This window comes from Nomascus leucogenys, chromosome 12 (assembly GCF_006542625.1).
Source record: "Nomascus leucogenys isolate Asia chromosome 12, Asia_NLE_v1, whole genome shotgun sequence".
NCBI lineage: Eukaryota > Metazoa > Chordata > Mammalia > Primates > Hylobatidae > Nomascus > Nomascus leucogenys.
Genome location: NC_044392.1, coordinates 74,228,539 through 74,252,922, shown reverse-complemented (window position 1 = coordinate 74,252,922; position 24,384 = coordinate 74,228,539). Strand labels below are relative to the sequence as shown.

Here is a 24,384-nt window from a genome sequence, read left to right as displayed (position 1 = left end):
CCAACTCAAAGATATAGTGAAGGACTTGATCAAACATTTGCCAAGACCACTATGAGTTAAATGAAGAGATTAGGCATTTCTCCAATGTTGCAAGCTTCGAATCATATCCAAACTCAGAACAACATAGCTTGGTCATAATGATCCAAAGGATCCTATTGGCCATTTGTCTTTGAGCCTCAAAGGAACATATTAAAACTCCATAATACCCTTTTGATCTATTCTTTAGTTAAGTAGTGAACTTATATGATGATGACACAAACACTGTAAAGGACCTCTGGGTTACTTGTTTATAAGCTAATATTTCCTGAATCAATTTTTCTGATCCCTAGATATTTGGTAGGTGAAGTCATACCTATATATCCCCTCACCATAGAACAGCATCTCCAACTTATTTATCCCTCCTTGTCTTTTAGTGGGAGCCACATCAGTATCCAAGAGGAGGTCCAGAAGCCTCTCCAACCAGGTAGGGACAGTTATAGATTCCAGACCTCAGCTATGGCCTTTGTTACAGAGTACAAATGTTGTATAGTACAAGTTTATTGTACACATCCCAGTGAGCCTCTGAGCTTTAGAATTTAAATTTCTTGTAGAATTTAACAGTTTTTTCATGCCATATTTACATATTATTGCTAGTATTTAGAATTTCCTTCTTCAAATGTGTAACATTTATTATTGCATTCTTTGTATCCACTAAGTGGAAAATCATGCATTAGATATTGTAGAAGTAGATACAACAATGAACAAGAACTGGTCCTGACCATGAGAGGAACTGATGATCCAATGGGGGAGATAGACCTGCACATGTTTAATATAAGGAAGTGGCTATTCCGGTTTCTTTTTGATGGGCAAGCATTTTTCAAGGCCTTGGGCTATGTGTGTGCAAGGCTAAGCCAGTTAGTTAATTGGGATTTTTTTTAAAAGGCACTTTACTGGGGGGAAAAGGAACATAAAGTTGGTTATTGCCCCCTTCCCTATAATAAAAACCTATTATTTTTAATTTTTAACTGGGTTTGTGGTTAAATCTCACAGCCCAAGAGATTTGCCGCTTCAGATGGATTCCATACACTTGCGTTTAAGTATGCAAAAAAATTTCAATTATCCAGCAATTTAACCAAATTATTGGTAACTTTTCTAAAACAACAAAAAAATTATTTCCCTTGTTTTGGCAGCAATTTCAGTTATATTCCTTTACATTCACTCAAGAAAATAGTTTCAAAAAGTTGATGTTTGTTGCCAAAAGAACTGTTTTTATGAATAAGTATAAAACTAAGAAGTTATGGTGTCTCCTTTTTAAAAAATGACTCATCAAAAGAAATAACTTTTTCCTTTCTCTTCTGAGAGAAAAAATCAATCTCTTTTAGAATTGCAAACATATTTCCTTGATGGAGAAAATCAATTCACATGACATAGTCGTTATTTATCCAGTTCAAAAACCAGAGAATTTACTACTCTGTCTCCTGTTTTTCTCTCCCCACCCCCTTAACCCACATTGGATTCAGAAAGCTTCATTCTGCAATCAGCATTGTCCTTTATCTTTCCAGTAAAGATAGCCTTTTGGAGTCGAAGATGAGGAAAAGCCTGTATTTTATAGTCTTGGAAATGTCTTCTTTTGCCAGGACAGAGAGAGCAGCTTCAGCAGTGAGAGCAACGGAAGGGGTTAATAGTGAAACTTGGCTGGGTGTCCACTAAACTTTTTTCTCTGGCTCTGCCCTGGGTTTCCCCTTGAAGGGATTTCCCTCCGCCTCTGCAGCAAGACCCTTTATAAAGCACAGACTTTCTATTTCACTCCGCAGCATCGGGCCTCACTGGCTTCAGGAGCTGAATAACCTCCCAGGCACATACAGGTGGGACACAAATAAGGGTTTTGGAATCACTATTTTCTCATCACAACAGCAACTTAAAATGCCTGGGAAGATGGCGGTGATCTTTGGAGCCTCAAATATACTTTGGATAATGTTTGCAGCTTGTAAGTTATTTTCCTTCATCTGTTTCAAATGTTAGCATTCAATTTTAGCCCTGGTTTTGGCTTCAGTCAGTTTTGCGACAGTAGTGAAGTAAAGACACTAGGATTTTAAACAGTAGGAAAAGTTAATTTAGCCTAACTTTTAATGTGCAATTGAGTTTTGCTGTATACCATTGTACTGTCATAGAGCTGAAAATTGATGTTTTTGGTATCTTTTTTTTCCAAAGGCAATTAATTTTATTCTGTCTCTAGTTGGTCCGTCTCCTTAGTTTCCTATACTTGACCATGAGGTCAAACTTAGCAAATAACAAAACAGCTTTGATAAACGGGCATCAAGGTTGGAACTGAGAATTCTCTTTAGTGAAGATGATTCCATGAACTTTTTTGGCAGTGACTTCGGTGCTTTTTGGCTACCTTGCAGTTAGTTTGAAGCAGCTTAGGAAAGAGATCAGTCTGATCATATTTTAGACATTATACAGAGAGGAAGGAGGAGAATACTAGACAAACTAGTGGTAAATTTGCTTCTTTTTTTTGCTTTTGCAGCTCAAGCTTTTAAAATTGAGACCACCCCAGAATCTAGATATCTTGCTCAGATTGGTGACTCCGTCTCGTTGACTTGCAGCACCACAGGCTGTGAGTCCCCATTTTTCTCTTGGAGAACCCAGATAGATAGTCCACTGAATGGGAAGGTGACGAATGAGGGGACCACGTCTACGCTGACAATGAATCCTGTTAGTTTTGGGAACGAACACTCTTACCTGTGCACAGCAACTTGTGAATCTAGGAAATTGGAAAAAGGAATCCAGGTGGAGATCTACTGTGAGTGCTTTAGAAAATCTTTGTTTTTATCTCAATTTTGCTTTAAAATCACTTTTTAAAAATGATATTTTTAAAAAAAGTTTTAAAATGGATATTCATGTACAGATTCTTGGCTAAAGAACACACAACATCAGGAAAGCTAGGGACAGCTAATGACACCATGAGAGAGAGCAGGAATCCAAATCTTGGCTTCTATTTCTACCTCTGCCACAAACGCAGTGACCATGGGGATAGAAAGAAAAGATCATACTGAAGTGAGTACTAAATATATTAAGAGAAAACAGACAAATATGACTGGCATTTCAGGCCTAAAAGTCATCCTAGGTAAAACAAAGGTACATTTTCATCTATCTAGCTGAGACACACCAAACACAGAATTACAAAATGCATCAAATGCTATTCCCTTTGCCTTCACTAGAGGAATAAATATGGCATATTCTATACTTTGCCATCCTAGTCAATTGATATATGTGGGGAATACAGTTCAGAAACTTAAGAAATTAAGAGCTTAAGAAAGAAATGAAGCTGAAAAAATAAGTGAAGTCTTTAAAAAAAAAAAAAAGACTCAACTTCTCTGGGCTCTGGTTTCCTTAGCTGTAAAATGATCATTTCTAAGGTTCTTTTTGTTTTATTAAAAAATATTTTTGATTACATCCTTAAGTGTTTACTTGCTTATGTGTCTGATTGATTTATGAATTCCATCCTTCAGGGATTTTCTATTCATTTATTCTTATGCAATTTGATGCTTAAAATTAGCTTAAACATTAAGTAGATCTATAATTAGTAATAGGTATTAGTATAAAAGTGTTCTCCTTAGACATAATTGTTAATATCTGCAAATGTTTCACTCATTTGACTTTGGTGTTGACAGATTTAGGATTTTTTTTGTTTTTTTTGGTGCCAAGAAGCCTTGGTGCTTAACTGCTCAACCTCAAAGATATTTATATAATGAATTAGATTTGCCTCATGAAAGTGAGTGGATGTCCCTAGTTTACCAGCCTGCCAAAATGCATCCCACTCCATTCTCCATTCAGCAAACAAAGTTAGCAAGAGGAGTAAAAAACTAACCATACATAAATCATTTACCTTTTGTTACTGATGGCCTCTCTTTCTAAAAAACTGAACCCATTTATGGTCATGTCTTCATGAAGACCTCATTTGATTATAATTACTTTGGTTCCGTTCTATTGTACTGGAGCCCAACTTTTCCCAGTAACCTTAACTGATTCTGCAACAAGCTGCATGTGTTGCTCAAGCTTCCCAAGAAACTGTGCTTGGCTGGCTGCTTTCAATTATTCTGGTTGTACGTGCATAGTTTATGTCTGTGCAGCCTCCCGAGCTCCTTGAAAGCTTCCCTTATGTAAATACAGGGAAAAGTAGCAAGTTCTTATGTTACCTGACATCAAACTGTGTGGATTAGAGGAACATTTCTTACAGAATATGAGGGACAGACATTATTGCTGGAAAAATGAAAAATACCATGTTTCTTCACATAGCAAAGCATTTCCAGCTCCTTTGTCTTTTGCCCACTAGTACCAAATAGTTGAAGATTTAAGAAAGAGAAATGAAGACGCTTCTGGTTTTAATTATCTTGCCTGAGGTTTTTCTCCAAGAGCGTCTGTTTCTCATTATGTATAACAGTTCTGTCTCCTTTCCACATTTGATTGTAATAGTGGTTAGAGTTGAGACCTTTGTATTCTTTTTGCTACACAGAGTTTTGAATCCACCAATATGTTACTTCATGGTAATGCGTAATGAAAAAGGTAACTCTTGCAAAGGAGGCAATGGCCATGTGAAGTAGTGTATTTCCTTGTACTAGAAGCTTCAATGGAACACTTGTTGGGATAGTGAGTTAGGCATTTCAGGAGGCAAATATGTGTTCCAGAACATAAAGATTGCACAAATGTATCTTTCTGGTGGATGAATTCCTGTCAGAGGCACCATTTTCAGAAGCTAATTACTTGAAGTTGGTCTTTTCATTTCTTAGAATATCTTGACAATAGCTATTCTTTGCAATGACATTCCAAGCCTTACGGTCATTATCTGTAAAATGGAAATATATCTGCCCTGACTATAATAAGAAAATGTGATGTAACATAATGTAAATCTGTAGTAGCAAAACAGAGTAATAGAAATCCTGAGTTTAAATCCCAGCTTTACCACTTACTAGGTGTGTGACCTTAGACAAGTTATGTAAATGTACTAAGTCCAAGTCTTCTTTTCTGTGAAATGTGATCTCTATCTCCTAGAGTTACTGTGAGGATAAAATGAAATCATTCATGTTAAATCTATAGCACAGTGACAGCCACATGTAAGGTTCAATATAAACATTTTTTTCTTTATTTTACTGTAATAACATGCAACTCTTAATATATACAGGATCAGAATTGAATAATGTTGCAAAAAATGTTTGCTTCCAATTCTTGTGCCTTGAACTCACCCCAAATCATGAAAGGCTATTTAAACAATTCTGTTGTATTAAGACTGTATTAACAAAAACACTAGACTTGATTTGTATTGTGTTAAAGCAGTAAGAGACCTTATATCAAGTGAGCAAAAAGCCCATCCATGTATTTGTTTGGCCTTTTCAGCTTTTCCTAAGGATCCAGAGATTCATTTCAGTGGCCCTCTGGAGGCTGGGAAGCCGATCACAGTCAAGTGTTCGGTTGCTGATGTATACCCATTTGACAGGCTGGAGATAGACTTACTGAAAGGAGATCATCTCATGAAGAGTCAGGAATTTCTGGAGGATGCAGACAGGAAGTCCCTGGAAACCAAGAGTTTGGAAGTAACTTTTACTCCTGTCATTGAGGATATTGGAAAAGTTCTTGTTTGCCGAGCTAAATTACGCATTGATGGAATGGATTCTGTGCCCGCAGAAAGGCAGGCTGTAAAAGAATTGCAAGTCTACAGTAAGTACTTGTGCGATGTGTTCCAGTCTTTGTGAGAGTCTCACTTTGGTTGTGTATAGCAATAAACTTAGCAGAAAAGTAAAAAAAAAAAAAACTTGTATATAGTTTGTATTCCATTTGTATTCATTCAGAACATAATGTTTGCCAATAGTATAATTCAGTGAAAAGAACACTGGATTTGGACTGAGAAGGCTTGAGCTTAATTTCTGGCTCTATTAACTGTGTGAGTTTGGGTTACTTAATTTCTCTATTTCCCAGTGTATAAAAAGGGAATCGTAATATCACCTGATTGGGTAGTGGGAAATAGGCTCAAATGATAAAACATTTTAATATTGTTTTGTAAACTCTTATAGTATGCCTTGAAATATTAGTTGCACAGGTATAGAAACTTGACAAGGTGATCACTTATTCTCTGTGTGTGTGTATGCATATGCACATACGTACATATGTGCATTGGACAGGGCAAAAATGCTGGGATTTGATTGCCTCCAATCTCCCTGATACTGCCACGGGATTTGTGGGAGTCCTGTAGTCCCAGCGTTGTGTAAGAGTGGGCTCACTGTGCTCTGTTCTAGATTAAAATGCTATGTTCTGCACTGGGCACCACATTTAAAAGGAGTATTGCCAACTACGGCATGTTTAGCTGAAAGAGAATGAGCTGGGAAGGATTTTAACAATATTTTGAGAAGAATAGTCAAGATAGAGGATATTTTTCCAAAGAGAATACAAAACCTGGAAAAGAGAGCTCTAATTAAGCGTTTGACAGACAGTTATATGAAAGAGTAATTTACCTTGTTCTGTAACAGCACAGGGCTGAACTATGGTCAATATGTTTAAAATAGTATAGAGAGAAGATTTCAGCTCAATAGGGAGAAATGTGCTAATATGTAGAGCTGTCCAAAAATCAAATTGACTCTTTTGGAAAGCAGTGGGTTGATTCTCTCAGTAAATGTTGAAGCTGACTTGAATGGGCACTTGGCAAGAATGCTTAAATGGGACTCCTACCCTTAAGTGGGAGGTTAAGCCACATGGTTCTTCTTAATTTCTGAGTATCTATAACCATCTGAAAAATATGAAATGTCAACTAAACTTGATCAGTTTAGTCAGAAACTGGATAGACTATTTTGAATGATTCAGCAGTTCTTTATACTAATTTGGCAGAGTAATTTCGTCAAATTTGTGGAAGCACATAAATACTGTCTAAGAGAAATACATTACCTCTGTTGCACTGGGATGATGCTTAGCAATTGCTAATAGTATTTTTTGCCTTTTCAGTATCACCCAAGAATACAGTTATTTCTGTGAATCCATCCACAAAGCTGCAAGAAGGTGGCTCTGTGACCATGACCTGTTCCAGTGAGGGTCTACCACCTCCAGAGATTTTCTGGAGTAAGAAATTAGATAATGGGAATCTACAGCATCTTTCTGGGAATGCAACTCTCACTTTAATTGCTATGAGGATGGAAGATTCTGGAATTTATATGTGTGAAGGAGTTAATTTGATTGGAAAAAACAGAAAAGAGGTGGAATTAATTGTTCAAGGTGAGTAGAATATGAAAAAGGAATGATAAAGGTGCTGTCAGTGGGATTTGAGCAATAGTCACACAGCTTCAATGATGAAATTGCTTCCCTTAGTTTCACTGATGACCTATCTGATTGTCATATCCTTTAGCACAAATATATGTTTATCTTACTAGTACTTCTTGGAAGTCTTCCCTCCCAGAGTTTCCATGGCTCTGCTTTTCTGATTCTTTTTCATCTCATATCACTTTTTCTCTGCTTCATTCCCTCACTTTCTCTCTTCCTCCTGCCCCTCGGATATTGGTATTTTCAGGTTTACACCCTTGGGTCCTTTTCTGTTCTCACGCTAGACTCCCAAGAATTGGACTACAATATGTTGATTACTCCCAAATTCATGTTCCAATTCCATGCTGTTAAATCCTGTCAGTTCTACCTCAAAATGCTTCCTGGAATATGACCTCTTCTTCACCCCACTTGCCATTGCCTTAGTTTATCATCTCTCACTTGGGCTCCTGCAAGATATTCTTACATAACAGCATTCGCTAAACACCATATATGTTTCTGGCACTTTCCATATGCCATCCTCAAGAAGTAACTAAAAAGTAAGTATTTTGTATTCATTTTACAGATGAGAGAGTGGAATCTCCCAGAGATTAATAATGACACCGCCTATTGATTGTACACCTAATATTTCCCAGGAATTCTATATTCTGCTTTATATATTTTATCTCATTAATCTTTACACAACACTATTAAAAACCCAGGCTCAGCATAGTTCATACTTTTCCTGGGGCTAAATAGCTCTTTAGTTGCATTCACTATGGTTTTAATACAGGTTCATTTTAATGAAAACTCCTTTGCCTTTTTAATTTTATAGTTAATTGTCTTTATTATTTCTTTTTAAAAATATTTTTAATGGATAAATCATGATTGTATACATTTATAGACTACAATGTGATGTTTGGTATAGGTGTACAATGTAGAATGATTAAGTCAAGTCAACATATCCATTGCCTCACTTGCTCTTTTGTGGTGATGCATTTGAAATTCACTTTCTTAGCTATTTTTAAATATACACTATATTATCATTAACTATAGTCATCATGATGTACAATAGATCTCAACAACTTACTCTCCTGTCTAACTGAAACTTTGTACCCATTGACCAACATCTCCTCGTTCCCTTCCACTCCTCGCCCCAGCCTTTGGTAACCACCATTCTACTCTCTACTTCTATGACTTTAGAAGTAGATCCCACATATAAGTGAGATCAGGAGGTACTGGCCTCTCTGTGCCTGGCTTGTTTCACTTAGCATAATGTCCTCTGGGTTCATCCCTTTTGTTGCAAATGACAGAATTTCCTCTTTTGTTTTTTAAGGCTGAATAATATTTCACATATTTTATGGCTAATTATCTTTAAATAGTCTCCCTGCTAACATTCTGTCCCTAATAAAATCAATCTTTTGCACTGCTACCAGGGTTTATTACCTTAAACAAAAAGCTGCTCATTTTATTTTATTTTATTTTTTAATTCAGAATTACAGCTAGTTTTTTATTATTATTATTATTATTATACTTTAGGTTTTAGGGTACATGTGCACAATGTGCAGGTTTGTTACATATGTATCCATGTGCCATGTTGATTTCCTGCACCCATTAACTCTTCATTTAGCATTAGGTATATCTCCTAATGCTGTCCCTCCCCCCTCCCCCAACCCCACAACAGTCCCCAGAGTGTGATGTTCCCCTTCCTGTGTCCATGAGTTCTCATTGTTCAATTCCCACCTATGAGTGAGAACATGCGGTGTTTGGTTTTTTGTCCTTGCGATAGTTTACTGAGAATGATGTTTTCCAGTTTCATCCATGTCCCTACAAAGGACACAAACTCATCATTTTTTATGGCTGCATAGTATTCCATGGTGTGTATGTGCCACATTTTCTTAATCCAGTCTATCGTTGTGGGACATTTGGGTTGGTTCCAACTCTTTGCTATTGGTGGGACTGTAAACTAGTTCAACCATTGTGGAAGTCAGTGTGGCGATTCCTCAGGGATCTAGAACTAGAAATACCATATGACCCAGCCATCCCATTACTGGGTATATACCCAAAGGACTATAAATCATGCTGCTACAAAGACACATGCACACGTGTGTTTATTGCGGCACTATTCACAATAGCAAAGAGTTGGAAAGCTGCTCATTTTCTATAACTTCCATCACATTTCTTAAAACTGTCACACAGAACTCTTTATGATCTGGTCAGAAACTACCTTTGCAGCTTTGTTGATGACTCAGTGCTTCTGCTTATGCTGTTCCTTCTGCCTGAAATGGCCTTTTTCCTTCCTTCATCTGGCAAAATCTTAGCCATTCTCCAATACGAAGCTCATGTCAGCCTCCCAGTTCCAGGCTGTGTCAGACCAAACTACATATTCTTTCCTTCGTGTACGCTCAACACTCCTTATAGTCATTTATGCAGTTCTGTTCAGTTCAACACATATTAAGAGCCCTTGTCCAAGAATCCAAGAATTGTACTTGGTACTGGGGGTACAGATATGAAAAAAAGATATGACAACTGCCCTAGGGGAGCATACAAACTAGGAAGGAAGGACAGGCATATAAATAGGTAACTCAAATATTCCTTAGTAAGAGCCAAAATAGTATATCTTTCTAAATGTGTCTTTTCACTAAACTGTAAATTCCTGCTCTGGGCACGATGGCTCAAGCCTATAATCCCAGCACTTTGGGAGGCTTAGGTGGAAGGATTGCTTGAGGCCAGGAGTACAAGACCAGCCTGGGCAACATAGTGAGACCTCCTGTTTCTATTTAATTTTTTAAAAATCTGTAAACTCCTTAAAATCAGGAATTCTGTGTGTGTGTGAATGTTTGGATTCTTAGCACAGTACCTAACACATAATAAATGTTCAGTAAATGTTTGCTGAATTAATGAATAGATTATAAACATGGGCAGCATAGTCTTATGTTTGTTTGTTTTAGGAAATCAGATATTGCTATGTTGCCCAGGCTGAAGTCAAACTCCTAGGCTCAAGTGATCCTCCCACCCTAGCTGCCTGAGTAGCTGGGATTATAAGCACGTGCCACTATACCCAGCTCAACACAAATTTTTAAAATGTGAAAACATGGTATTTAAACTTGGATGATTAAAATAAAAATCAAACTCACCATGAGTAGATTATCTCAGTTGGATGTTGGGTTAGCATTCTCAAGTGACCAGGAAAGATGTTATACTAATAAAAGTGTGTAAAGCTAATCATTCACCCTGGAATAATGCCACTCCATAATAAACTGTATCCTATTTCAATGTACAAAGGACATGTATTTTGGGGCTGGAGAGAGTTGTTTTGCACTTTGCATCACATGGGATACTACTGGCCTAAAGTACTGAAAGTACTTTCAGAGAAACTTTCAGCTACCTAAAAGAGTTACTCCTCCAATGGTTCCAAGTTCACATGGCAATACATGTGGCCACTGTAAAGAATGACTTGAGAAGTGTTCACAGACAGGCGGTGGATCTGTTTTTAAAAGTTCCTCATTCTCACACTAGCATGTAAGAAATTCAGAAGCTCTGGTCGTTTTTGTGAATGAGCTCTCTTCCAAAATCTAATAGCATACCAGTTTATTGAGGTAACTTGAGGAGAATTTTCTTCAGAAAATACTAAGATGTCACGATTAGACAAACGTATTGAGAAAAATAACTTATGGCACAGATGAGAACTATGCAAAATATAATGCTTGGATTATTTATGTATTGAGATTTCTTTCTTTTACCTCAAGCCTGTAATTTACAAGTAAGATTTCAGTGATTTTTATGGGGGGGTCTCATCTGTTGCTTTAAGAGTTGCCCAAACACTGCCAGTTTCTTCAGGGAAACAGAGCCAAGATGTGGTGTTCTCTTTCTCCCTAAATAGCAGTCATTCAAAAGAAGCCCATGCACCCAGCAGGGATAGCGCTGATGGCCAAAGAGCATTCCTGGATATTTGAATCTTAGGAGTTTGCCCTCACATCTCAGCTTTCAGACCCTGAATTAATTGTAAAATATTTTTATATTGCATCAGGCAAATTTTGGAGGTGACTTATGTATCATTTTAATGCTTAGATTTTGACTTTGATTTCAGGATGATGCTATGTGACTTTCGATGGTATAACTGTATTATTGGAACAGAAGCTCTAAATGCTTGTCCACTGTGGGTATTATATCTAATTAGAAGACATTTTTTGTAGCTTTTTCCAGTACCTCTTTTAGATCATTTTATCTCCATATGAGGATGACTTGATTTAGTTGTTGTAGCAACTGAAAAGCTGGGATCTTGAATCAGACCCACCTGGCATCAAGTCCTAATTTTGCTACTTGCAAACTGGGCAAAGTTATTTAGCATTTCTGAGCCTAAATTTCCTCAAGAAGAAAAAGGAGGGGGAAAAGGAGGAAGAGAAAGAGTAGAAGCAGAAAGAGAAGGCAAAGAAGAAAGAATAGTACTAGTGTACAAAATTGTTGTGAGGATTAAATGAGAATATATATATATATATATATATAGTAATTTAGATAGTGCTTGACACACAAGAACCATTTAAAAATTATTTGAGTGATTGTTCACTCTTACAGTGATTTATTTGATAAACTACATTTGAGCAGAGACTATTATTGCTGTGAAGAGATAGCAACCTCTCTTGACAAATTTTTATCTATTCAATTTGTTAAATGAATGAATCAACAAACTATCATGGTTTCATTCTTAAAAGATGTGGTCTCATTTCTGATGGTCCCAAGGTGGAAAAGAGTAATTTCTTCTTGGCATAGATATTAGCTGAAAGGAGATCAGGAAAAATAAAGATCATATGTCAGAATGTGATGAAAGAAGAAAAGAATCTTATGTTCTTTTCATCTTGTTTTCCATCTCTGTCCCAGAGAAACCATTTACTGTTGAGATCTCCCCTGGACCCCGGATTGCTGCTCAGATTGGAGACTCCGTCATGTTGACATGTAGTGTCATGGGCTGTGAGTCCCCATCTTTCTCCTGGAGAACCCAGATAGACAGCCCTCTGAGCGGCAAGGTGAGGAGTGAGGGGACCAATTCCACGCTGACCCTGAGCCCTGTGAGTTTTGAGAACGAACACTCTTACCTGTGCACAGTGACTTGTGGACATAAGAAACTGGAAAAGGGAATCCAGGTGGAGCTCTACTGTAAGTGGTTTTCAGAATTGTTTACTGTTTTTTTTTTTTTTCAGTTCTATTGGAAGAAAAAGAATACAAGTCTGTTAAGTGCAATGAGATCCTTATGTTTAGAAAAGGAATTTAGCGTTGTGAATTTTGTTCCTAAATCTGAATCAGAATGGTTTGATGCAACATAATTAGCCTAAATCTTAAGTACATATTACATATGTACACAGCACCCACAGTCCTTGGTTTATGCCTTGTCAATACTCTCTCATCATGCACTTGAACACACTCCATGCTGGAGGTGACTGCATTGGGGTCAGTGTCCATTCAGAGGACTGAGTAGAGGTGACTACTGTTCAGCTACTCCAGTTGGGAATGAGTAGTTTTAAACTGTTTTAAGGCACTGTTTTAGAGGCACATTTGAAGAGCTGTCTGCAGGATGGGAAAAAAATAAGGGAATAGGAAGCAGAAGGAAGCCAAAATTAAAGATAAGAAGTTAGATTGGAGATGGGGATGGTCAGTGGCAGTGGCTCAGGTGAAGAGCAGAATCGGGAAGCAGCGCTAGATCTTAATGTTGATTTATGCCCCCTACATATACTACACTTTCTCTCACTCTTCTTTTGTCTTAATAAACATTCTTTGCAACCTCAAATCTCTATGAACTTGACATTGCTGGAGTTCCTCAGTCCATATTGAATGAAGAACAAAATATGCAAAGTGACCATAAAGTTATTTTTTTTTGAGGGGATCACTCTGCCTTGTTTTATTCAGTAGAACTCAAGAGAACATATTATAGAGATTTTCTACCAGAAACCTTGCCCAAACTTGTGTTACCCTTCAGGATTTTGTTCAGAATGAGTTAGAGTATGCCTGTAAAGGGATTTGGGTCTCTCCAAAGAAAGATAAATTTTATTTGCATTATCATATTACCCAGAGTCCATGATCTGCTGAGATAGGCACATTCCCAGCAGAAATGAGAACCAGCAGTGGAGTCTTATTGCAACATAGAAATATTTGAGCATGTATCACTTTAACAACATTTTGGTTAAGGAAAAACAATGTTTAAGCATTACTCTTGCCCTTAAAGCTATTTTAGTCTCATTTTATTGATTTGTACTGTATTATAAAGAATACAGTTAAGGCAGTTCTTTTCTTGATTACAAGTATTATCTGAGAAATATTTAAAACTTGCTGCCTAAATTTGGTCATTAAAATTTAAACTAAGTTGAGAACTTCCTTGTTTGTCTTATTTGATACTCAGAGACTGCACAGCTCTGTAAAACCAAAGCTGGGCTCTGAGGTCAGAGAAATACGGATTCTCAGCCCGTCTCAGTGACTTACTAGTCATAATGTGTGAGGAAAGTCTCTTAGCCTCTATATGTTTCAGTATTCCTGGCTGTAAAATAAGTAATACCCATTTTATGTAGCTGCTTTGAAGACTGAGATAATGAATATTAGGGGACTAGTTTACAGTAAGTATTCAGCATAACATGGCAAATTTTAAAACATGTGAAATATATACTTACTAAATAAGATGGTGGAAGCTGATGTGTAGTTAGAAAAGATCAAGCCATGGCACACAGCAAGATTGCATATTAAGAAGAAAAAAAGTAAGTGAAAATTTATTACTCAATGACTGGATATACTAAGTAGTTTTTGTTTCTAACATTATTCATATATAATATCATAAATACATCATTTATAAATACTGTCATTACTTATATATTGACAGTCATTCTATCCCAGGTGACTTAAAGCTGTCATTTTTAGGCCTTTACATTTAATAAAGCTTAGCTCAATTTTTCCTTGAATATGAAGAATAAAAATCGTTTTTGCTTGCGATTTGCAGCATTCCCTAGAGATCCAGAAATCGAGATGAGTGGTGACCTCATTGGTGGGAGCCCCGTCACTGTAAGCTGCAAGGTTCCTAGCGTGTACCCCCTTGACCGGTTGGAGATTGAATTACTTAAGGGGGAGACTATTCTGAAGAATATAGAGTTTTTGGAGGATACGGACATGAAATCTCTAGAGAACAAAAGTTTGGAAATGACCTTCATCCCTACCATTGAAGATACGGGAAAAGCTCTTGTTTGTCAGGCTAAGTTACATATTGATGACATGGAATTCGAACCCAAACAAAGGCAGAGTACACAAACACTTTATGTCAATGGTAAGTACATATGTGAAGTATCTACAGTTTAATACCTGTCTCTTTATTGTGTTTGCCAGGCAATAGTTAACATAAGGTTAATTGTTAAAACCTCTGTGGAGAAAAAACATTACTGAAAAGAAATTTCAAAATAATGATGATTGTAACAAATCACCCTCCCTAAACTTAAAATAGTGACTATTTACTGGCTTATGATGCTTTGAGTAGGCAATTTCGGAAGGGGCCAGCTAGGCAGTTATTCTGTTCAATATGGTATTAGCTGAGCTCACTCGTGCATTTTCAGTAAGGTTAGCAGGGCTGGCTGGTCTCAGATGACTTCACCCACGTGTCTGGAGCCGTATCTGGGATGACTTGGCCTCTCTTTCTTCATGTGGTGTCACCCTGAGGAACAGTAGCCTAGATTTACTCACCAGAGCTCAGTGTTTCAAGAAGGTGTAAATGAAAGCAGCCTCTTCAAGGCCTGGGTTTGGAAGTCCTACAGTGTTACTTCTTCTTCCACATTCTATTGGTCAAAGTGAGTCATGAAGCCAGCCTAGAGATTCAAGGGGTGGAAAAATAGACCACATCTTTTCACAGAAGGAGATTCAAATAATTCGTAGTCATGTTGACTCTACTATAAATGGCAGTACACACTATCATTGACCCTTGTCATTCTTTGGTTGCAAGGAAGTATATACTGAACTTACTTCCATTAGAAAACACCCTTACGTGTCCATGTTCTACTCTGTCATTTGGTATCAGCTAAAGTAAATGAGGACCAAAACCTCTCGTGGTAAATTATGAAGGTTTATAAACTGTTTGAGTCTGCTGAATCCATAGCCCAGTTTTGCAACATTATTAAAACTCTTTGGAACTCAGGGCATAACAGGTCAAGCTAACAAGCGTCTCTGTCTTTTCAGTTGCCCCCAGAGATACAACCATCTTGGTCAGCCCTTCCTCCATCCTGGGGGAAGGCAGTTCTGTGAATATGACATGCTTGAGCCATGGCTTTCCTGCTCCGAAAATCCTGTGGAGCAAGCAGCTCCCTAATGGCAAGCTACAGCCTTTTTCTGAGAATGCAACTCTCACCTTAATTTCTACAAAAATGGAAGATTCTGGGGTTTATTTATGTGAAGGAATTAACCAGGCTGGAAGAAGCAGAAAGGAAGTGGAATTAATTATCCAAGGTGAGCAGAGTGTGAGTAATGAGTTATCCTTGCTAGTAATGTTTTTGGTTATGTTACTGATTATGAGTAAAGTCTTCTCTGAAAACAAAATTTTTACTACAAAAGTGTGTTGAGGGTTTCGAAGAGTTTATGATGTTTCCAATGTATGGAGAAATCTCCTGAAATTGTCCTTTCTCATGAATTGTTACAAGTTTCTTGTCCTGAGACTCTTTTAAACTCAAGTGAAGTGCAAGCCTTCAGGACCTGTGTCAGAAGTTCCAGTTACACTTATGAGGCAGTGGTTATGGTATTGAAATAAGAATAGGATGAGGAATGCCTGCATTTGGAATTATGTAGGATTAAAGCCACCATATCTGGCTGAATTGAACTCTGAGTGGCAATCTCACAAGATGGCCAGTATTATTTGCTTAGAAGCCTAAGCTGGCACTTAAGTCTTTTGCAAATTCTGAGATTATGGGTAGCTGTGACTCTGTCCTCTGGCTCATCAGCCTGAGAGCATGGAACCACTAAAGTAGATTAAGTCAACAGATCCAGGCCCCTTCTTTTTAGGATGGAGACCCAAGACTGAGAACAAGACAATTCCTAGTTGGCAGGTTGAAGCCATACGGAGTTATGAGCAAAATCATCAAGTAATCAATGAGGATTTCCTCTATCCTGTCCCTTTAGGGTAGCAGGGTTCTTTTCTTTGCCAGGGCTGTCATTTCCTCTCTTACCCCTTGGCATTATTCCCATTAAGATATTAGTGACTTTCTTGTTATCTCAACTCAATAAGATTTGTATTTTAGAAGAAGAATATTGGAAAGGCAATACACATCCTTAAAAAACAGACAAACAAACAAACAAAAAAACCTTTTGGATGGTTGCCATGACCTTGGATGGGGAAAGAATTTCAAATCAACTTACAAAATAGAAGACCTTAATAGGGATTAAAAATTGGTGATATGGTACCTGCCTCCAGCGGTTGTTGCATTAATAGAGATGTTATATGTCAAGTACTTAGCTCAGTGCTTGGAACTTAATAAATGGCAGTAGTATTGTTAAGGATAGTGAAAAAGCCACATCTGTACAGCTTAACTTCTTGATTGAAGGATCCAACTCAAAACTCAGAAATCTGTAAAGGCCTTTGTACTTCAAGGAAATTTTTGCAAAACGGTATTACAAAAAATTAAGTTTCTATTTCACATCTGAATTCTATAGCTCTTTATTAAACATTGTATTTGTCAATTTTCACACTGCCATAAAGATACCACTTGAGATTGGTAATTTATAAAAGAGGTTTGATACAGTTCCACGTGGCTGGGAAGACCTCACAAAATGTGCAATCATGGCAAAGGAGAAAGGGCAGCAAGGCACACCTTAACATGGCAGCAGGCAAGAGAGAGTGAGGAAGTGCCACACTTTAAAACCAAAAGTTCTCGTAAGAACTCATTCACTGTCATGAGAACAGCATGGGGGAAACAGCCCCCATGATCCAGTCACCTCTCACCAGGTTCCTCTCTCAAAACCTGAGGATTACAATTCAAGTTGAGACCTGGATGGGGACACAGAGCCAAACCATATCAAACACCTATTCTTTGTGCTAGGCTGGGTAAATAATTTTATAAAGGAACATGAAAGAAGCATAAGCCATGTACTCTCTTAGTTAAAACATGATCATTTCCAACAATCCAGCAATGCTTGACTTCTTTACTTGCCCTTCTTAACATTTAATGCAAACACTAAGCACAAATAGCTCCATGGAAGCTGTTGTTGATGTCACTACATTAATATGGAATGGTTTATATTTCACTCAATCAGAGATGCCTTTTAAATTCTCTTTACAGTTACTCCAAAAGACATAAAACTTACAGCTTTTCCTTCTGAGAGTGTCAAAGAAGGAGACACTGTCATCATCTCTTGTACATGTGGAAATGTTCCAGAAACATGGATAATCCTGAAGAAAAAAGCAGAGACAGGAGACACAGTACTAAAATCTATAGATGGCGCCTATACCATCCAAAAGGCCCAGTTGAAAGATGCAGGAGTATATGAATGTGAATCTAAAAACAAAGTTGGCTCACAATTAAGAAGTTTAACACTAGATGTTCAAGGTGAGTTTGTTTTGAGTTTTTGTTTTTGTTTTCTTGGTAATAGTTCAGAGGTTCCAAGGATTACTAAGAGTTTCCAATATTTGACGAATGAGTTGGCAAAATGGAGCTGTGGTTTATTTCTTAATGGTTCTTAGAAAAATCAAGCACAGCTGCTTTATCCTATAAAGTTTAGCCAGGAAGTTGACATTAATCATTCGTGAGTGAGGAACTCCTGCTTGCTTTTTTCAGTTTACAATTTATCATTTGTCTCTGAGGTCTTGCAGTTGCTAAATGTTTAACCATATTTTCAAACCTTCTCCCTGGAGGTTATAAGGAAACTAAAGAAGTAGGATTGGCACATTGAAAAAGAAGGCTTCTATCCAGACCCTCTTCCTTTCTACCAGAAGGAAACACTATTTTCTGAACATGGAGTAACTGCAATATTCTGGATTGACTGTTTTCAGGATAATAATTGGGAATAGTAAACTTGATCCTGAAAAACATAAAAAAATCTCTAGACTATCGAAAAGCCTCATTAAAATTCCAACCCACTTGCCATCCTACTCTATTCTGGTGGATGGAGAAAGAGAGGAGCAGTATCCTCATTGGAGAAACTTCAGGGGCCCCTTAATCTCCTAAGCCCTCTTGTGAATGCACAGTAGGTAGGATCTGCTGATCTTATTGGTGTAAGCAAAATACATCAGCCTTGGCTGATCAGTATCACACCCCTTGCACACCAATTAGCTGCTATTGTGTAATGGAGGCCATACTTGGCGGTGGAGTGCAAACAGGACTGCAAATAAATGCCAGGTCTTAAGAGGTCTGGCACTTGGCTATTGGAATGAGCAATCACTTGTCAATGCAGAGAAAATTTGAATCCACATCAGAAACAGGTAAAATGTTTGTTCGTCTACCCAAATTTCTCAAAATGGCAAGCCTTACCGTATGTATGTTTTCCATCTTCACAGTACCTCCTCAAAACATGACAATAGCTATATAGCTATACATCCATCTAGAAATGTTAAAGAAGGGGGAAACATCACGATTATATATAAAACTTCTAGTCATCCACCTGCAGTAATTATCCTGAAAAGAGTTGATCTAGCCAATGAAGTTATTATGTGTTCAAAGAAGGGAACATTTACTTTGTATCATGTCACTCAAAATGATTTAGGGGTATATGTAATCAGTGCTTCCAATGAGGTTGGGGATGATTCTGGACAGATTGCAATCTCAGTTATCAGTAGGTTGAATTTATTCATCCCTATTTTCTTTAGTCCTTAATGCCTCTGGGCCACCTTTAATTAAGCCTAGCCCTGGGAAATTGGTCCCCTAACATTTCTGTAATTCTTTTGTTAATTAATTGTGATCTTTTAAAGACACATCAAACCTGCTTCTCTACTTTTGAACTCTGTCTCACACACATTGCTTTATTTTCTAATTGCTTTATCAAATTAGCCACTTACACAGTTGCTACTTTTTACTCATTATTTAAATGAACAATCAAAGAATATTAAGCACTCAGCTAGAAACTCACGTCCCCAAACTGTATATAGTTTAAACTAGCTAAATTTTAATGAAGACCAAAAAATGGACATTTTTCTGGGTATTTTGAACTAGATTCCTTTTGCATTTGGCTGGATTTTTTATTTGTTTCATTTTGTCTTAGCTTGAATGTATTCCATTAATAGAAATCATCAGGATTTTTTTTTAAAGATATTCAGTGTTTATCCAACAAATAGAGACTTGTATTTGAAGGTTGCCCTGGCAACTACCTTGGCAGCAAATTTGTATTTTTCTGCCGATGCCTGCGGGGAAGACTGAAAGGCAAAAGATAATATATGTTACATTGAAAAGAAAGAAAGAAAAGAAATAGAAATAGTATTTCTGTTTCTCAGCATGTCACCAATATTGATGCCTATCCACAATCATGTTGATGGTCATCCCATTCAAATATTGCCCTTATACTTTGACTAGCTGAGCTCTAGCAAGGGAAAGTCAAAAAGTGAGGCAATTATCATTATGCTTAGGGTGAACTGTTTTTCTTCAATAATTTGAAAAAATGACTTCACGTCATCTGATGCTCGTGATTCTTTTTACTTGGTTGACCTCCAGTCATTAGAAAGCTCTGGAAAGAATGTAGTAATCACCAAAGTCAGATCTCTAGTTTCTGCCAGGACTGAGACAATGTATATGCCACTTGGTGAAACTTAATACTTGTGTGGTGACATGATGCTGTGCAAAGTATAAACAGAAGTGAGTCTTCAGTAAATGACACACTATCTTCTCCAGGCGTTCTTATAAAGTTAAGATGTTAAACAGTATAGCAGCTGTCAGATGATTTTTTAGCAGGTTAGAAAGAATGCTAATTTTAAAGTTTTTGAATGCTGTTACCTACTGTACTCCATTTACAATTAAATGGCAAAAGCAAAATGTAGAGAGAAAAAAGTGTTATTAGTGTTTAAAAAATATTTTTTTGGTGCCAACTAGGCCAAGCAGTGAGTCAGGTGCTGGCTGTTCAGTGATGGACTAAAAAGAAAATAGATATACATGTCTTGATGTAGTTTATAGCTTAGGGGAGGAAACTAAACTTAATAAGTAATTATATGGATAAATGTTTAATTAAAAGCTGTGATAAGGGTTTTGAAGGGAAAACGAGTGGGTTTTGAGAATATGTTGAGGTTCTTAATTTAGAATGAGGGAGATACAGATCAGAGAATGCCTCTAAGAAACATTTAAGCTGTAACATAATACTGTCCAAGGAACTCCAGTTTATCAAAAGATGATATAAATGCTGAAGAGGAAAAACATATTAATATGCCCTATTTCTGACATTAAAAACATAGAAACTTTTATATATCTCTGAAAAAGCCATTGGCAAAATCTTTTTTTCTCTTACGATCTTATTTGTGGCATTTAGCTATAATGGTCACACTCTGCATATTATAAGGATTTTCTTAGAGAACTGATTAATCATTTCAATTCATGGTCATCAGAGTCCCAGTTCTTTAGCAGATATTTTTATTTCCCAAAGCAAGTGCCTCTCTCCAATTCCTGCTCTTGTTCAAAGAGCCCTAAAAACTTGTATCCTCCCTTCCATTTTACAACTGAACCTGAATCTATTTTCATCCAAGTTTGTGGAAGCCAACAACTATTGTCTTTAGATCCATCATGACCATAGCAACCACCAACTGATTATTTGGATAATTCGGAGAAATATGCATCTTGGGTCCTGATGGTCCTTATCACTGCTTTGATTCCCTTCTCTTTGGAGAACTAGTTGTACTGTTATAAAAAAGCATGTAACTGTTGTTATTAAATGCTATCTTTTTGTACTAGACATTAATTGTATCCATTTTGTTATTTTCCAGGAAGAGAAAACAAGAAAGACTATTTTTCTCCTGGGCTTCTCGGGCTCTATTTTGCATCCTCCTTAATAATACCTGCCATTGGAATGATAATTTACTTTGCAAGAAAAGCCAACATGAAGGGGTCATATAGTCTTGTAGAAGCACAGAAATCAAAAGTGTAGCTAATGCTTGATATGTTCAACTGGAGACACTATTTATCTGTGCAAATCCTTGATACTGCTCATCATTCCATGAGAAAAACAATGAGCTGAGAGGCAGACTTCCCTGAATGTATTGAACTTGGAAAGAAATGCCCATCTATGTCCCTTGCTGTGAGCAAGAAGTCAAAGGAAAACTTGCTGCCTGAAAAACAGTAACTGCCATCGAGATGAGAGAACTGGAGGAGTTCCTTGATCTGTATATACAATAACATGATTTGTACATATGTAAAATAAAATTATGCCATAGCAAGATTGCTTAAAATAGCAACACTCTATATTTAGATTGTTAAAATAACTGGTGTTGCTTGGACTGACTATTATAATTTAATGCATGTTAGGAGAATTTCACATTAATATGGACTGATAGCTGACCTTTGTCACCTTTCTTCTATTTTATTCCCTTTAACAAAATTTCATTCCTGTAAAGTTTATTGACAATAATTTCAGGTTTTGTAAAGATGCCGGGTTTCATATTTTTATAGACAAATAATAAGCAAAGAGAGCACTGGGTTGACTTTCAGGTACTAAATATCTCAACCTATGGTATAATGGTTGACTGGGTTTCTCTGTATAGTACTGGCATGGTACGGAGATGTTTCACGAAGTTTGTTCATCAGACTCCTGTGCAACTTTCCCAATGTGGCCTAAAAATGCAACTTCTTTTTATTTTCTTTTGTAAATGTTTAGGTTTTTTTGTATAGTAAAGTGATAATTTCTGGAATTAGAACGGTTGTATGTTTATTTATTATAAACTGCCTCCTTTAGTGATTGACATTGTAGCTCTTTCTGAAATGCCAAGTTACAAGAGTAAAATATTCAAACTATGGAAATAATACAGATACTCAAAATGTGACCCTCAGACTACTATTATTAAAATTACTGTAGGAACTTGATAAAAATTTAGATTTCTTGGTGCCAGTCTAAGATATTGAATAGAAATGTCTGGTTTTTGGTCCTTGGAATCTGCAATTTTTTAATTTAGAAAAATATACACAAAAAGATTTAATGCAGATGAACATGCACATGTTAATGGGCAACAAATGAACACCTGTGTACAGAACATTAAAAGCAAGAGATAGTATAGCTACCTTTTATATACCACATAGTGATGGCAACACTCTTCCCTCACTGAGCAGTCACCCATAAATGTCGTGAATCATACATTGATCATTTCCATGCTTCCTCTGGAGGTTTTTTTTTTTTTTTTTGAGATGGAGTCTCGCTCTGTCGCCCAGGCTGGAGTGCAGTGGCGCCATCTTGCATCTCGGCTCACAGCAAGCTCCCCCTCCCGGGTTCACGCCATTCTCCCACCTCAGTCTCCCGAGTAGCTGGGACTACAGGCGCCCGGCACCACGCCCGCTAATTTTTTTGTATTTTTAGTAGAGACGGGGTTTCACTGTGTTAGCCAGGATGGTCTCGATCTCCTGACCTCGTGATCCGCTGGCCTCGGCCTCCCGAAGTGCTGGGATTACAGGCGTGAGCCACCGCGCCTGGCCCCATTGGAGGTTTTATACCTGTCTGTGTATCCTTAAGTAGTACATTACTTAGTTTTGCTAGATTTTGCATTTTATATAAATACAATCCAATTATACATTTGCCTTGTAACTATTCTTTCACTCAAAGTTATGTTTTTCATGATACATTTGTGTTGTGTAGTTATAGGTCATTCATTTTTCTCCACTTGGAATGGATTTTTTTTAAGTTTTAAGTTAAGGGGTACAAGTTTAAGTTTGTTACATGGGTAAACTTGTGTCATGGGGGTCTGTTGTACAGATTATTTTATTACCCAAGTATTAACCCTAGTACCCATCAGCTGATTTTCTTGATCCTCTCCCTCTTCCCACCCTCCTCCCTCCAAAAGGCTCCAGTGTGTGTGTTCCCCTGTATGTGTCCATGTGTTCTCATCATTTAGCTCCCACTTATGAGTGAGAACTTGTGGCATTTGGTTTTCTGTGTTAGTTTGCTAAGGATAATGACCTCCAGCTTCATCCATGTCTCTGCAAAGAACATGATCTCGTTCTTTTTTATGGCTGTATAGTTGGAATGGATTTTTTATACAACGCAGGGTGGGCATGAAACAATTGTCCTTATACCATTTATTGAAAAGCTCATTATATATATGAATTTATATATTTATATTCATAAATTAATATATATTTCTTTTTATAAATGTCTGTTGATTATTCTAGTTTTTGAACTTCCATATGAATTTTAAAGTCATTTTGTTAAGATATAGAACAAAAAATTAAGATTTTTAACTCAAATTATATTGAATATATAGATCACTTTGAATAGAATTGATATTTTTAAAGCATTGAGTCTTCTAATCCATGAAAAACGTATAGTTATTTTTAGATTATCTTTGATGTCTTACAGAAATGTTTTTTTAATTTCATAAATGCCTTATTCCTTTTAAAAATTTATTTCTATGGAGTTTGGATTTTTATACTGTTATTAGTAGTATCTTCAAAATTATATTTATTTGAGGTATAACTTTCATACAATAAAATTCATTAACTACCACCACAATCAACAAATACAACTTTTTTTTATCACTTTAAGATTTCCATCAGGCTCCATTGCAGTGAATCTCCCCACCCACCACCTCCTCTGGCCGTTGGCAAAAATCAATCTGTTTTCTGTCACTATACTCTTGCCTATTCTAGAATTTTATATAAATGAGATTGTACAGTATATAGTCTTTTTTTTTTTTTTTTTTGAGACAGAGTCTTGCTCTGTCGCCCAGGCTGGAGTGCAGTGGCGCGATCTCGGCTCACTGCAAGCTCCGCCTCCCGGGTTCACGCCATTCTCCTGCCTCAGCCTCTCTGAGTAGCTGGGACTACAGGCGCCCGCCACCACGCCAGGCTAATTTTTTGTATTTTTAGTAGAGACGGGGAGTATATAGTCTTTTACGTCTGTCTTCCTTCACTTAGCTCGACTCTCCTGAGGTTTATTTATGTCATTATGTATATCAACTGTTTGTTATTTTTTTTTGTTAGAGCATACCACTGAATGCTTATG

At 37.0% G+C, this 24,384-nt stretch overlaps 1 protein-coding gene across 3 annotated transcripts; it reads left to right on the top strand.

The window, feature by feature from the left end:
- The first annotated feature begins 1,693 nt into the window (after positions 1 to 1,693).
- On the top strand, positions 1,694 to 22,090 carry VCAM1 (vascular cell adhesion molecule 1). Of its 3 annotated transcripts, none has more exons than XM_003260120.3 (9): positions 1,694 to 1,966; positions 2,507 to 2,596; positions 5,374 to 5,694; positions 6,970 to 7,236; positions 12,136 to 12,411; positions 14,237 to 14,557; positions 15,457 to 15,723; positions 17,547 to 17,813; positions 21,164 to 22,090. In XM_003260120.3, the coding sequence occupies exons 1-9, from the start codon at positions 1,903 to 1,905 to the stop codon at positions 21,322 to 21,324; spliced, it is 2,034 nt and encodes a 677-aa protein (XP_003260168.1). In that variant the 5' UTR covers positions 1,694 to 1,902; the 3' UTR covers positions 21,325 to 22,090. The 3 variants fall into 3 exon arrangements, with proteins under 3 accessions (XP_003260168.1, XP_003260167.1, XP_003260166.1); XM_003260118.3 differs by having other exon boundaries at positions 1,799 to 1,966; positions 2,507 to 2,782; XM_003260119.3 differs by lacking the exon at positions 12,136 to 12,411 and having other exon boundaries at positions 2,507 to 2,782.
- The last annotated feature ends 2,294 nt before the right edge of the window (positions 22,091 to 24,384 follow it).

Excerpts from the sequence above, each read along its gene's own strand:
- VCAM1 (XM_003260118.3), top strand. The coding sequence starts at position 1,903 with ATGCCTGGGAAGATGGCGGTGATCTTTGGAGCCTCAAATATACTTTGG. Across the intron at positions 2,783-5,373 it reads AATCCAGGTGGAGATCTACT|CTTTTCCTAAGGATCCAGAG; the intron begins GTGAGTGCTTTA and ends TGGCCTTTTCAG. Across the intron at positions 17,814-21,163 it reads TTTAACACTAGATGTTCAAG|GAAGAGAAAACAAGAAAGAC; the intron begins GTGAGTTTGTTT and ends GTTATTTTCCAG.